At 37.6% G+C, this 16,008-nt stretch overlaps 1 protein-coding gene across 7 annotated transcripts in view; it reads right to left on the reverse strand.

The window, feature by feature from the left end:
• Positions 1 to 16,008, reverse strand: part of Zeb2 (zinc finger E-box binding homeobox 2) — a 134,424-nt gene that overhangs the window by 21,643 nt on the left and 96,773 nt on the right. For all 7 annotated transcript variants that reach the window (XM_031370161.1, XM_031370160.1, XM_031370159.1 and 4 more), the window contains one exon: positions 12,825 to 12,896. In XM_031370161.1, coding sequence (XP_031226021.1) covers positions 12,825 to 12,896 — 72 coding nt within the window. The remainder of the gene's footprint in view (positions 1 to 12,824; positions 12,897 to 16,008) is intronic.

The raw sequence follows: 16,008 nt of genomic DNA on the forward strand, positions 1-16,008 counted from the left end.
AGGAGAAGGAGAAGGAGAAGAAGAAGAAGAAGAAGAAGAAGAAGAAGAAGAAGAAGAAGAAGAAGAAGAAGAAGAAAAGAAAAAGAAGAAGAAGAAGAAGAAGAAGAAGAAGAAGAAGAAGAAGAAGAAGAAGAAGAAGAAGAAGAAGAAGAAGAAGAAGAAGCCGTTGAAGGATATTAATCAAAAAGGACAGTTGTATGGAATGAAAACACTTGTACTTTCTAATGATGACTCTGGCTATAGTATAACAGGGACAGAAGAAAAGGAAGGGTAGGTTCTGCTCAGAGTTAGCGGAGAGTAGGGTGGGCTTGGGGCTGGCAGTATGCTCCTCTCCAAAATCCCTGAAGAGACAAAGATTAAGGAATTGGTGGTAGAGACAAAGAAAAGTGACTGGAATTGAGAGAGATTTACAAAGTAAAATCTCTTAAGACTTGGGGAAAGATCCAGCTGGCCCAAGTGACATGCTAAAATGTCTTCTGTGTCGTTAGCCTTCAGTCTGATAAATGGTTAGTGATACTTGCCAAAGCAGGAAACACTAGCATTCTAAAGAGTTGAAATAGTGTATAAGCATAAGATCAAGCAGAAGAACAATCAGGACAATTTTCTTTATATTTTATAGACCACCAAACTAGGTGATGACAATTCTGCGTACTGTGACCTCAAGTCTGTTCCTTTGCTCTCTCCACCTGCTAAGTTTAACAAGAATAGCTGTCTGATTCTAAGGTTTCTTTTTAAAAACAGTTTGGAATGTAAGGTACTAGATGAATACATTTTACCTTGAACTTTTGCTTATATCTGTTCTTAGTTGGATTTAATAGCCATCAGTTAAGATGATGACTCAGCTGCTCCATTTACAAGGCCATAGGTGCTTTGAAAGGATATTGATAGAGAGGATAATGATAACGTCACTGAACTTGCTCCTATGGGAGTATGTGGGAACTACCAACTTACATAAACTATTTGCCCATTTTTTGGCTCATTAAAATAGTCTTACCAAGATTTTTTATTTTTAATTTTTTTTTTTGCATTTAATGATAGGAAAAGATGTGGAACAAAATTTAAAATAGTTTTATTTGGTTTTGTTTCTTTGTTTTTGTGAGAGGGTTACTCTGCATAGTCCTGGCTGTCCTGGAACTCACTCTATAGACTAGGCTGGCCTTGAGCTCAGAGATCCGCCTAACTCTGGCTCCAGAGTGCTTAGGACTAAAGGTGTATACCAACACCACCCAGCTAAAGTGGATGTTTTTAAAAAAATACGACTAACTTTAACAGTGGCTGACATCTTTTCTGTACTATGACAATTCAAAATAATGTTATAGCTCCCTTCTAAACACATACCTATTTGAATATTTTTAAAAATTTATTTGAGGCATTTCAGAATATTGTCCCACTTGATGACCTTAGTGTAACCCAGTAAAAGTGGATGGATGTACATTTAATATCCTAATTTTATCTTGATATTTCAGCAACTATTTGAATTATCTGGCTATCTTTGCATGAATTTTCATTTGCATATGAATGTTTCCATCAGAAATGTAATCAAATGCAAATTCAATTGGATTTGCATTAATAGTCTTTGGGCTTAAAAGGGGAAAAAATTCTGATTTTTCTGGATAGGCAAACTAAACTACATCTAGATACACGTCTGGTGTTTGGAGAGGGAATTTGATTGCCAGATCCAACTTTGTCATGCTGGATTTCCGTGTGAAGTGAGGGAAGAAGGAAAGGCTTCAAGTCACATGTGCTACTTAAGAGTCATCTGTGGTAATCTGTGACTCTTGAACACTGAGTATATTGCCATGAAATGAGGAGTTTTAAAAGAAACATTTGTGGTGTGGACGTGGAAAATAGTATTCCTGTAACACTATGTTTCAGTTAAAACAAAATACAAAACAAGGTATCTGATAGTTGAGCTAGGGATTCAGAGGCTTGCTCAATTGTCAGTTTAGGTAAAGATAAGACAATGTGACAGAGTGTTTCATGGTATTCATAAATGTTTGCAGGAGTTAGACATGGCTTCAGTGAGTATCCAAAAAGGGCTTCATGAAGAAATGCCATTTAATCATTTAAGTCTATTGACTTCATTAGGGCTTTCCTTCATTTATGTGGGGCGGATCTGCTATTGATCATCTATCTACAGGCACTTAGAGTGAGCTAGCATACAAACTTAAATGAGCCAGCATACCCACCATGAAAAGAAATGTAAGTTTCTCTTTGGTTTTATTACAATTTTCCTTTGCCTAGATCTAACTTTGCAAGTCCACACCATTCCAAGCATTACAGTACCCAAGCAAGCTGCTATTTCCAGGATGATCCCCCTCCCATTTTCCTAACTGCTTATATGCACTTGAAACAAGCCTAATCATTAATTTGTCCAGAAAAGGCCAAGATGCAGAATGAAAGCTCTTCCCTATGATTTTAGGACTTTGTTCCAAAATGAGCATCCGGGCTCAGGGCTCCCCCGCTGCCAGGTGACTACAGCAATAAGATGCAGAATGAAGGGGCTGATGTTTTCCATTCAGGAGAGGAGGGTTTATGACTACAATTGGGGAAGCAGGGGAAGGTAGACAAGATGGTCCCCAGCCACGCATCCAGCTGTGTGTTCTGAGGCTGTGCTGTATCTCCTAGCGAGTATACTCTCACCTCTCCTTACATACGTTACCCGAGAAACTTCCCTTTCTACTTTGAACTGTGTCATGTTCCAGTCTCTAAAAACCAAACCCCCTCTTGCTCGTCGTACTGGAGTAAAGGATGGGGGTGCATTTTGGTTACTCCTGTTGGCAAAGATGAAAATTTGATTGTATTTGGAAGTTTGTATTTTTGTTTTCACAAAGATTTTATAGTACTGTGTAGTGGGCACTGGAATGAGGTGGAGAGCTTGCTAAGAAGTTACAAAATTCCCCTCTGTGTTTTTCTAGTATAAAATCAACCTCATTTTTGTTCTTTCTGTAATCCTCCTCACTCCCTGGCTGCCTTGGAAGGACTGCCAAAACACACTGACAGAGGATATTTGCATGGTATTTATCATCAAACCATAACAAAAAATTCACAAGAAACCTCAAGTAATTTCTTCCCATATCTTCTCCAGGGATTTTGCATTTACTCCTAAAATTTACCCTAATGTCGTGCAAATATCTCAACCTTCCCTAAGGTTAGTTAAACTTTTCTCCATCCAAAAAGAGAATGTTAATTAAAAATGTTTCCTCATGGCTATATGTATTTTAATATTGGTAGATAAATTTCTAGATCCCTTCAAGTCATCAAAGGCTCTCTTTTCTTTTAAATATGTTAGTCAGTCTTACTAGTCATGCTTATTAATGATACTTTCATAAATACCTTTAAGACTGTCTTGGGAAAATATTGATTTTTCTTAAGGTAGATAATGAATGTTAGTCTAAACTGACTTTTAAAGTAATTGCCTAAAAACAAGCAGGGTCAGCAGAACTCTAAGTGAAAAGGAACCATTGACTAGTTCAGGAATCAGTCAGTTCCCATAATTGAGTTGCTTAGAACACGTTCTTAATAACACTAAAAGCGATTTTTACTTATAGTTTACAGGTCGTCGAGTTTATAAGGTGACCCCGAAGCTGATTCTGTTTTGTTTCTTGTTTCCTTTTGCCATTTATTTTCTGTATTTAAAACAAGAAAGCAGCTTCTCTGTTATCATTAATTTAAAATCTGGCATGTTTTCAATTTTCATTAAAAACTGAAGATATATATTTTAATATTATTGTTAAGCCACTTTGGCAAACACTGACATAAGTAAGTAACTCTTTTGGAAAATCTAGGTTTTATTCACATTGCTATGTCAAGGCAAAGAGAACAGAAGCAGTCGTCATATGTCTAGCATAGCTGTCTTCTTCACCCTTGGGAAAAAACAACTCCTTCAATACTAATTGATGAGAAGACAGAGCAATATTTAATTTTGCATTTTTTGATTTTTTTTTTTAGCACAAAGAAGCACATGCAAAGGTATATGAATTCTCATGACTACATTGTATAAAGCTGACCAATAAAAAATATCAACATACACATATTGGCATCAGATATCTAAAAAAATGGGAGGGAGGGGGATGATCTTTTTCTCAAGGCACAGCCACACAGCAGCTTCTCAGAGCCTCCAACTGGTATAGAGGCATGTATAAAGCCAGAGAAGGGTCATCAAGAGCAACAGAGAAGTTTCGTCTCTTGCAGAGAATTAGGTGTCTTGGTGGTCTCTCCTCCTCTGCTCTTAGATGGCCTTCTCTGGGGGAGCATGTTCAAATACCAGTGAGAGATTCATGCGAAAAGCTTTAGAAGAGAGAGGTGAAGAATGAATGGGAGGTGGGAATTTGTAGCAGTCTGCAAGATCAAATATTTCTCTCCACAGCAGGAAGTAGCCCAGTCCAGGATGCCGTCTAATTTTAAAGTTTGATTTTGTATGAGAGGATTGTGAATATCAAGATCCAGAGGCTTACAGTAAGTAACCTTTGAATGACTTTGCTGTGCAGCAGTACAAAATGATGCAGTGTATTGACTTTTAATTCCCTAGCTAAACAAATGTGTTCATCTTTCCTTTAACCATGCAATCTACCTATCTGGAATTAGCATTGCTGTATTTAGGACAGTGACCTTCCTCCGTAGTTCATGCTTTCTTTTCATAGAAAACCATAAAACAGTCAGTGTTTGCTTTGGATAGTCATTAGCTTTCAAGGTTTGGTTTGTATATTGGTGTCAATATACCTGGGAACTTACTTGAAATGCAAGTTCTCAGGGCCCACTACACAGTCTGCAGTCTGTGTTTTAACAGGCCATAGAGGAAATCTTGTCTAACTTAAGAATCTCTGCTAGTAGGACTCTCTTTTCTGTCTCATAGTGCACACAGCATGGTTCTGAGTAATATCATGGAATCACTTCACATTAGGTTGCATCCTGAGCACTTCAGCCTGAGTTTGCACCCCTCTCCTTTGCTTGCTGGATGCCATCTGTAAATGGGAACCCTTGAATGTTTCACAGCACATTTAATCTTTCTCCTCCACATATGTGAACTATCAGAGGTGTGGGGCCATGTGTCTCCAGTACTTACGGGGAAGTCTAGAACACATTTAGTTCTGGATAATTGAAAGATCACATCAAACTCAGTGCCTGGGACTCCCCATTTGGACTACTTATTTTGGGTTTGGTTCTTAATTTTCTCACCTGTGAAATGAACCAGCATGTACCTCCTTGGGTGTCCTTAAAGTCACAGCAATCCATACTTTGAATTAATTGCCATAATCAATTTGTTATCTATTCCCTAGGTAAGTCTAGAGAGTTTCATCTGTATTCTTTTCAATTAAAAAGTCAAAATAACACAGTTTTCTGGTGGGAGAACCACACACGGAGAATAAGAAAAAATATTTTGGAGGTGCCTGGAAACCACAGGCGGCATTGCAAGGAAAACAGTGCTTATTAAATATTTGTTGAATGAGTGAAGGAGGCATGCAAGAAGAGGCTAGGAGTGGTCGTTATTTCTTGTGGGAACTCTTGCTGTGCAGTAGAGATGGCTGCTCCTAATTTCAGATGAAACTAATAAACCCCAGCACTCATGAGCCAGGAAGTGAAGGCATGCTTCCAGGTGCACACCTGTGATGGTCTATCCCTGCAATTCCTGTCCATCCTGCTCAGTGCTCCTACTCCTCTTAATTTTTTTTTTTTGTCATTGATTTTTTTAAAAGTAGGAAATTTACTAAAAAAAAAAAAAAAATCAAACTCATGATTTGTATGACAGATATCTGACTGAATGACAAAAATTCTGCAGCCTTGAAAAATGTGACCAAGACAAACTAGAGGAAAATGACTTGCTTCACAGTAGCACAGAAGTAGAGTAATGTGTGTCTTCCTTTTGGGGACTTGCGTACTAACTGAATTCTCCACTCCTGCATGTTTGCTAATACTTCCCATTCTTTCACCTTACGCTAGGAGATACCTGATGTTCAAACTTGCATCGCCTCCAACCTTATAAAAAATGCTAAAAAATTTCAAACCTTTAATTCGAATCCCTTGTAGGAGAACTAAGAGGATGCTGGGCTACTAAACTACAAAGAAAATAAAGCCTTATCGTAACCCAATCAGAGGAGTCACACTACTGTATTGTTGGCTCAGATGAGATTTCCACTGTCGGTCTGGATTATTACTGAGGGTCTATTTGCTATGAGAACACCAGTCCTGTATAGATATCTGGACTGAACTGTTATTTTAGGGGGAATATAAATCCCTTATACAATTCTATAGTATTCATCCTGCATACTTCCACTCTGCTGTTTGCATTCTGTGAAATACCATCAGGAGATGAATTGTAGGGCCAGGGGAAAAAAAACGAAACTTGTGGAGTACCTTGTTTTTAGTTCTTAAGATGATCAAGAATGAAAGCCAAAAACATGGCAGCACAGGGATCAATTCCAGGGCATGGTGTACTGTGTAGGATAGACAGAAAAGGTTGGGGTCCTTACAGGACTTCCATTCCCACAGATCACTCCAGTTTTTATTATCTTAAATTATATTTTCCAAGGCAATTTCATGAGGGAAAGGATGAGGGTTGGGAAGCCCAAAATTTCTAGCCTAATTTTCTCATTTAACAAGCTGATGCCCCCAAGATGTAGTGAGGCTAATGATTCACACAGTTACAAAAGAAGTTTCTAGAAGACCTGGAAGCAGATAGCACATTTCTGGACTCCTGGCCCATTGTTCTTTCAAATACATCACAGTGACTCAACATAAGAGAGAAAGACTCCATCTCTGTAGTTTTTGTTTATCATGCTTGATTTAATAACATTTGAAAAGGACCTAGATGCTGAAAAGATCACAAGGACATGAATAATTCTAAATGCCACATTATTATACTATAAAGTTAGTATGAAAAAGGCCAATTAAAATGCCAGCTTTAGTGGCATATGATATTATAAATGATTCCTTCTCTTTATGTCTGTAGATTTATTTTGAAGATTTAAATTTACTTATTTGCTGAAAGTGTCCCTACTTGCATAAATCTTATATCCTTTCATCCTTTCCTTGCCCTGCCTCTCTTTCCCTTTTCCTCTGTTTCTATGGTTATCCAGATTGAGTTACTGCATGTCCTCATGGCTAACTTTGGGGTTGGTTGTCAACTTAATACACATGGGAAGAAGAAGCCTCAGTTGAAGGATTGCCTTCATCAGATTGATCTGTGGGCATGTTTGTAGGGCATTTCCTAAATTGCTAATTCTCAGCCCACCATGGGCAGCACCATCCCCAGGCAAGAGAGCGTGAGCTGTACGAGAAAGGAAGTTGAATATGAGCCTGAAAGCAAGCCAGCAAACAGCATTCCTCTGTTGGTTTCTGCTTCAAGCCCCTGCCTTGGTTGCTTTGGCTTCTCTAAATGATGGACTATGACCTGTAAGCCAAACAAATATTTTCCCTCCAAGTTGCTTTTAGTTGTGTTGTTTATCATAGCAACAGAAAGCAAACCAGGACAATGGGAAAAAGAAGAATTCTGCAGATTCTGTCCTAGAGATGCTTAACCTTTCTATTTAATATATAAGGACTGTACTTTCCTAATTTTAGTATTTCTTATTTTTAATCAAGTTTTAAATACACTCAATAAATTACAACTCTTGGAAGCATCTTGCAAAGATACATTATTATGAGTGATTATTTTATTGGATAGTCTGAGTGCATAGTAAAGAAAATATGTCTTAAACTGAACATAGAGTAAGAGACCAAAAAGAAACTTCATTCATGCTTCGTTTTGCTTTCTTATTTCACAAACTACTTGTTTTCCCCCCACATGCTTAATGACATCCTCCTATATGAGCTCCACTTCTTCAGATTAAATGAAATTGTGTCAGCCCTCAGTAATACCCCATCCCTCACAGGCTTTTCCCTCAGAGCCCTGCCTGTTTGCATCTTTCTTGATACACAGAGCAAAGAGTCTGGGTCAAACTACTTTTTAATTCACACTGCTGATCCAAACCACTGTTCCCTGTTTTACAAGCTCACTCATCATTAATTCATTTTCTAACTCAAGATATGACCTGCTTATTAACTACCAGCACCTCATAAAGTACTATGCATGTTGAGAAAAACAAACTTAGTATCTACCCTCAGAGCCTTCACTCTATAAAGAAGTGGAGAATTTTGTTTGTTTCTTTCAGGCAGAGTCTTGAACTCATTGTGTAGCACAGGCTGGCCTCAGACTCACTATCCTTCGGCTCCCAAATGCTAGAGTTAGAGATGTGTTCTGCTATGCCTGGCTATAACTATAATGTTCTGAAGTCTAAAGTTATCTTTCTATGCATCATGTTTTAGTGCACTCTCTATATAGTTCAAGTAAAATGACATATGTCATATGTATTTTGTCCAGTCTGCCATTGGTTAAAAGGTAGTAGTCCTTCCAGGCATGGTAGTGTACACCTTTAATCCCAGCACTCAGGAGGCAGAAGTACTTAGATCTCTGTGAGTTCAATGCCAGTCTGGTCTACACAGTCAGTTACAGGGTAGCCAGAGCCACATATTGAGACCATGCTTGAAAAATCAAAATAACAAACAAGCAAACAAACTGGTATTGAATAGTCTATGCCTAATTGTGTTTAACACCCTGCCCCTCAGTCTTGGTACTTAACTAAACTCCAGGCCGTTCAACCTCTCAGAACGAGAGCCAGGAACATGAACACATGTTCTCTTATTCCCTATCTGCATCATTCAGTTCCTCATTCCTTAGAGCAGGCACTTCACTGATAACCAGGCATAGACAGATTCCCTCAGTCTGCTCTGTTGGAATGTGTCCTTTCATTCTTACTCCATTCTTACCTTAGCACACTAAAAGGTATTCCCTTCTTATCTGTGTGTCTGCTACGGTACCAAACATGTGTAAAGAGACTTAAATATTTATATAACTAATCTCAGGCTATGTTTTCAAAACAGAATATTCTTTCTTGACGACTGAATGTATGTATACACTGTCCACAGCAATTACTTTCCATTTCTACTTGAGATTTCATCCGTACTCCTACTTATTTGCTAGTAATCGACGATCTTTGTTCCTATCCACTTCGAGAGTATAAGCTATATGATAGAGTTCCCCAGTACACCTTAAATTTGGTTAATTCATTTCAAGTATCATTTTCCTCTCTCATCACACTACTAAGACAAAAACAACTGCTACGCACAGTTACCATCGGGCTCTTCTAAGAATTCCCTCAGCCTCCTCGCGTGTGTCCAGCCTTTCCATTATTCTCTGCACAGAGGCATGCTCAGAAAGCTGTTCTCCTTAAGAACTTGTTTGGAAATCTTCAGGCATCCCTCTATGGCTCTAGCTCTAACATATGATCCCAGCTCTCTGGCAAGAAACTCTGCAATATACAACACTTTTCCCTTGGACTTACTTAGCTTGCTGTACTTCAAATGAAACAACTTAACACATACATGTATTAGTATAAGTAAAAATAATAACACTGGTTAGCAATGAACAAATAAGTTGTCTTAGTATTGCGTTAAATACTTGGCACACATTTCTCATTCGTGTATCTTTTCTTTTACTTGTCGGACTGCTCTGTGCTCATTGCTTCCTCCATGGTGCTGAATAAAATACTTTTACACTTAGTAGGGTCTCAATAAATGACTACTGGCTTGCAGAGCTAATGAAGAAACAATTATTTATTCACAAATTTTGTCTCCCTGTTATTATGACTTTCTCCCCATTGCCCTATAAAATTTTATGCTCCTTAAGGGCACATATTAAATATTCCATTTCTTTAAAGTTTGCCCTTCTGCAAGCATCAGTTTAAATTCTGTCTGCTTAAGATGAATAACAAAAGAAAAGAGTGTTTATTGATGGCTATCCAAGCTGAAGAAAAAAAAATGAATCCTTATGGTAGTCAGTTATGAAATAAAAATATTTGATATCTTTATCATTATTATACATAAATATTATTAAATGTTCCTCTTCTGTAACTAGTTTAAGGATGCTAGTTAAAGATGAGGTGAGAAGACTTCCTGGGTAGATGCAGGTAGTTACTGAGAGCCTTCCTAACTTGCTTTCATTACTTGAGCCTAATTGCTACAGCAGAACAATGGATGGAGTTGTTCAACTTGATGTGATATGTTCCGGGATGTCAAAGGTTTTCAAAATTGTCTCATCAATGGCTGTGGATCTGGCTCAGTCAGTAAAGTGCTTATCTTGCAAACAGGGACCTGAGTTTGATCCCCAGAACTGGTGTAAAAATGGTGGAATAGCCAGGCCTGATGACACACCTTTAATCCCAGCACTAGGGATGCTAAGGCAAGTGTGTCTCTATGAGTTGAAGGCCAGCCTTGTCTACATAGTGAGCTCCAGGCCATTCAAGGCAACATTGCGAGACCTTGATTTTATCCCCACCCCTCATCAGATGTTGGATGCAGTAGCATACACTTGTAATTACAGTATGGAAGAGGAGGAGGCAGGCAGAACCTTGGAATCTGCTGAGCAGCCAGCTAAGCTTAGCCTACCAGTAAGTTCCAGGCCAAACGAGAGAGAACAAAACAACAGCAAAAGAGCACACACACACACACACACACACACACACACACACACACACACACACCTTCTTGGGCTACTTTAGCTATACCAGTTAGTTATTAAGAAGTCTTGTTGAAAACTCCCCACTTTACTGCCTATGACAAACTTAAAAATCACTTCATGGCTTCATGGTCTACATGGCTATAGTATGCTTTATTTATATTTTCTAACAGTTGTCTTCAGTTTACAACTTTATTTCCCATAAATTCTCTTTAACTTTTACCCACTATCCTCTACTTAGGTACTATTTTTTCTCTTTAGCTTATATATTCCACTTCTCCCTTCCCTGTCCCTTCCGGACTACTGAAAATGTACTTAGTTCAAATTCAACTTACTTCATAAAACCTAGACAAATTCCCACTTTGCAGGATCTTGTCTATCTCTGTAATTTAAATAATTATGATTCCTCCCATTTTATTTATCACATAATTTCACTTACTGTTTATCATTTTTTCATGTGAATTAGGCATTTTTCCCAAATTAAATAATAATTATGGCTTAGTCTTCCTGGCCATTGTCTCCCACACATGCACACAACAGGGACTACATTGAAAACACTCAATGAACATGTATTGATTTATTTATTGACTGCATACATATGAAGCCTAAGAAACACTAGAGTATTAGGAGAAAAGGGATCTTAAAGCCTGGTGAAAGGGTGTTCAAAATTGATTTGTAAACCTCCTGGATCTGAGTAATTTTTGTTAACCTCATGTTAGACTCAGGTATATACAATGGATGCTAAATTGTCACCTTGTCTCACTTTCAGTGATCAGGAAGGAAGTGAAATCAGCTTTTATGAATGTTTGAAGCTGAGACAACATTTTTTCTTTAAAGGAACCTGAAGCCATTTTGAAGCTCACAAACTGGGAGTTTTTGGAGAGTCCTTAATTCAGAGTATATTATTATTATATTTTAAACAAAAATCATTTGGCTTCTGTTTCTATTTTTATAGAAACAGTATCCCAGCAACATGGAATATTAAAACTAGAAGTATTCTGAGCAGTCAACTAGTTCAACATATGCATTTTACAGATATGGAAACTGAGTTCCCAAGAGAATAATTGATTTGCCTAAGGTTGTAATCTAGGTATTGAAGCTTCATCTAGAAATTAGAATTATCAGTGCTCTGGTCTATGATTTCTCTAGGACCACACGATTGTATACTTTCAGTTTTGTACTCAGTTTGACATTATTATTCAAGTGAGTAAAAGAGGAGTTTTTTTAAAAAAAAAAATGTTTCACTTACTTTACACCCAAGATAGGGAACCCATGACTCTTAAGTTATTAATAAGCATATTTACAGACAGCATGAGTATATTATGATGCATATCGACTTAAGGGAAATGTGAATGTCATCTTAATTAAATGCACTTCTGAAGCCATTTAAAAGTGCACACTTTCATTGGCACATTGAATGGAGACAGTTATGTGATTTTTGTGCTTGTTTTATTTAAGGGAATGACTTTGTATTGGGGACTGTGCTAACATTTGTAATGGTCTTACAATGGAGTGGAGGATTGTTTGACACATGAAGGTAGGGCCATACAGAAAGAGACATACACAGAGTAAACCTATGTCACTGGGCACTGTAACAAGAGCTGTTGTTTGGGGTTTTGGAGGAGAACATGGAATGTGTTCTTAACCTCTCTTCTCCAGCAACAGCAGAGCCAAATAAAACACTGCCTACTGTCTCCTGAGTGGTTATTTATCAGCTTTATTTAAAAAGTGAACTGTTAATTATTGTTTAAAAGTCTGTCTGAGAAGTATTTGATACCTCTAGTAGATGAAAGGATTTAAAAGTGAAGAGAGAATCTGAGAAAGGTTAAATGATTAAATTTTTTAAAGTATGTTTACAGAAATTTGGATTTGGTAAAGATATTTTTCAATTTGTATTACATTATATCACTTGAATTCTCAGTGACAGATATCAAGTAGTAGCTAAAACCAGCATATTATATTATGATATAAAAATTATTTTTAAAGTAAAAGTTAAAACTAGAAAGTCATACAAATCATGCTGTAGGAGAGTCCATTCATAAAATTCAATATTCCCAAGCTTTAGAGATAACTTAGGATATAAGAATGGAAGATAAATTTGCTTAATAAAATAAGAGATATGGTAAATTCAAAATTGACTCAAAACTAGACATGTGAAGTCTAACTTCTTCTTAATCATGGAGGTGCAAATGGATGGGTCTGTGTTTTATCAGATTCAGGAAACTCATGTGACACAGAACAAACATGATGTTGCTATGTAAATGTAACTTACCTGTACCATTGTTAATTGTGGTCTGGATCGTAGCTTCTGGCCCCATAGCATCATAATCTTCCTTCATTTCTTCTGTGAGGGAAAATTATCTTTAGCATTTGAAAATTATAGAAAGGCTTACTATTCTAAGCATGCCAAACATAGGAACAAGGAGGAGTCTTTCAAGGGAAACAGTGAGGCTTGTTGTAAAACTCTAAACAATAGCTTTGTTCAGGCATCTGAATGAATTCAACAGTGCAGGCTGCACAAGAACTTATTTACTTTAAGCGTTACTGCAAGCTGTGAAAAACAGAGGTGCTTATTTGAAGCAAACGAAGGGCTTTTCTTCTGGTGGCAGTTCTAGTGACAAACAGGGGGAGATGTTATTTTTTCAATAAGAGTTGAGTCAAAAGTGACAAAGTATTTGAACTTATGAAGAGACACAGTAGCTGCTGACTTTGGGTGCTTTGTAGCAAGTCAGAATCTCTCATTTTGCTTTCATGTTTTTCCTACTCAGTGTAGCTATGATGGAGTTAGTAAAAGCAGGCGTCCTTTTAAAAATCTCCAATTCTGCATATCATAACTTGGAATGCTTAGTTTTTACATACTAACATCTCAGATGTATTAAAAATAACCACTGACTGTTTTACATGAATTTCTAAAGTTTATTTCTCAAACCCCCCCATTTCTATAAATAGCTTTTTGTTTTGAGCATTTATGCCTCCACAGGCAATCATACTCATTTCCTGATGAAAAAATAGAGAGAAAACAGTAGCTCAATGTTGTAATTAAGATGACAATATGTAATGTTGAAGGTAGAAATTCATGAATGATTAAAGGCCATTTTTGAAAATGGTAATACTCTCAAATAAGGGAGAAAAATGAGAATTTTCTCTGTGTACTATATTATAGAGTATGTGGGAAGACAGAGCAAGGCAGGCTGCCAGTTAAAAATATTACAAATAAACAAACATAACATGGACTTTCAGAAACTGTAGCTGTACTGTACAATACTAATGAGCATAGACCAGGATCCAAGGCGAGAATTTCTGTACTGTAATCTTTTCACTTAGCACACGAGGAACTGTGAGTCGAATCCTCTCTCAGATGTATCCTGATCATTTTTTGTTTATCACATAATACACTACTGTGGTGGAAAAACAGTTGCTAGAAAACGTTACAGCAAAATTGAATCTATCTGTATGTGGAATCAAAGCTGAAAGAGCATGTTCCTATCAGATACACACACACACACACACACACACACATACACACACACACACACACAGAGAGAGAGAGAGAGAGAGAGACTAATTTAATACCATTCTTCAAAACAGTCACATAATTTTAATAATATTTATTTAGAGTGTGCACCCACTTCAAATTAACTCCTGACCCTAGGCACCTCCTTTATTCCAGGAATATTTTCACAGGGATATTTTGCATGAAACATTTAGAAGTTCAATACACAGCAATGGTGTGTTGTCAATTGTAATAATCGATGTTTTGGGAAGCTCCTTTTAGTATTTTTATTGGTCCCCGAAAGAAACAAAATAGGTATGCCTGAGTTCAGTACTAGATATAAATACAGCTTCTGTGCCTTTTGCCCTCCCTCACACCTCTCACGTGACTTCCGGTAGCTAAGAGTCACAAGAATCCTAAGATTTCCATCTGAGAACACACTCAGGCACTGAGGGGGAAACAGTTAACAGTTAGTTAGTTAGTTATATTTTAGTTCTTTAAATAATGGTGGTAATATTCACTATTTCTGCTGGACATCCTTCCTCACTGTCACTTTCTTATAAAAAGGTAAGAGAAGTTACAACAGTTGGCTGCTTCCCAAATTCATACATGTCAGTTGTACAGCCGCATAGTAGGTTGTGCATTGCCGAGCTATAACCTTCTTTTGCCAAAGACTGCACACTGTTCAGAGGCGACCGTGCCACTTTTACCTGGAATGTATTTCCTCCAGCTGACTTGCTGAGCCCAGCCTTTTTATTTGTTTGTTTGTTTGTTTTTGAACATTAAGCTCATTCTAGGAAGATGAGTCACGGAGCCTTCTCAGGTGTTAGGGTCCTTGTGAATCCATATCCCAGAGGACATAATGATAAGCACTTTAGGGATTCCTCCCCTCACTTACTGGCAAGCCTCACTGGCTCCCTTCCTTATGCTTAACCTTTTTCAAGACACCTCTGACTCAGCATTACTGTGTCTAAAACCACATAGTATATTTATTTTTTCAAACACTTGTAAAAGTTTGCACTTTTCAGTCACCCTTGGGGCTAAAGGGTGCATTTGTAAAAATAAAGGACACTTTCTTCTGTAGGCTGGAGAATCCTTGAATCAGCAGAAAGAGCCTGGGATGCAGGTGATTTATTTAAGTCTGTGTCCATGATAATGATGTCATGGTTTCCAGCACACTGTGTCCACCCCATTGTGGGACGAAAGAATGTCAAGGACAGCTCCAAACACAAAACTTTGATTGTGCTAGGACCGGAAAGGCACAGTAAGAACTCTGCCTCACTCTTCAGTGCAAAACCTGCATCCTGCAGACAAACTACAGCCGAGGGGAGAGAGAGCAAAGGAGAGGGGCTTATCTCAGGGGAAAGCTATGTGCCTGCCGAGGTAGGACTGCAGACAGCCAGGCACCGGGGAGAAAGCACTCCTAAATAAAACACACCCGAATTAGAGTTATTGTCTATAGTGTGTGTTTTGAACAATAAATAAGAAAAATATTTTATCAGAAGAAAAATGTGTTATCTACAAGTCAGGATAAACAATGAGGAGCTTTTTAAGACTAATTTCTTTTCATTAGACATCAGGGCACCACATCAGAGCACTTTTAGAACAATAATAATAATAAAAAAAAAAAAGAACAGTAAATCATCACTAATCATCAGAACCAGACAGGTAATAGCTGGGTCACTTTCTTGTTCTAAAGAGCCTAAAGAGATTAGGATTTACATTTTATTTCATTATTTTGACTCCAGAACGCTTGCTTATTTACTATAAAGGTAAGAGCATTTACATCAGTGTCTCCATTAATTACAGGTGACATTAGGCTATGTAAGGGATTCATATGGATCATTGTACATTGAGATGCTTGAAATTATGATCCATGAGCAACACACGAAACAGCTGCTACAGTCACAAACTGCTATACCCTGACAGTGCTGCTACAGTCACAAACTGCTATACCCTGACA

Source organism: Mastomys coucha, unplaced genomic scaffold, assembly GCF_008632895.1.
Source record: "Mastomys coucha isolate ucsf_1 unplaced genomic scaffold, UCSF_Mcou_1 pScaffold15, whole genome shotgun sequence".
Taxonomy (NCBI): Eukaryota; Metazoa; Chordata; class Mammalia; order Rodentia; family Muridae; genus Mastomys; species Mastomys coucha.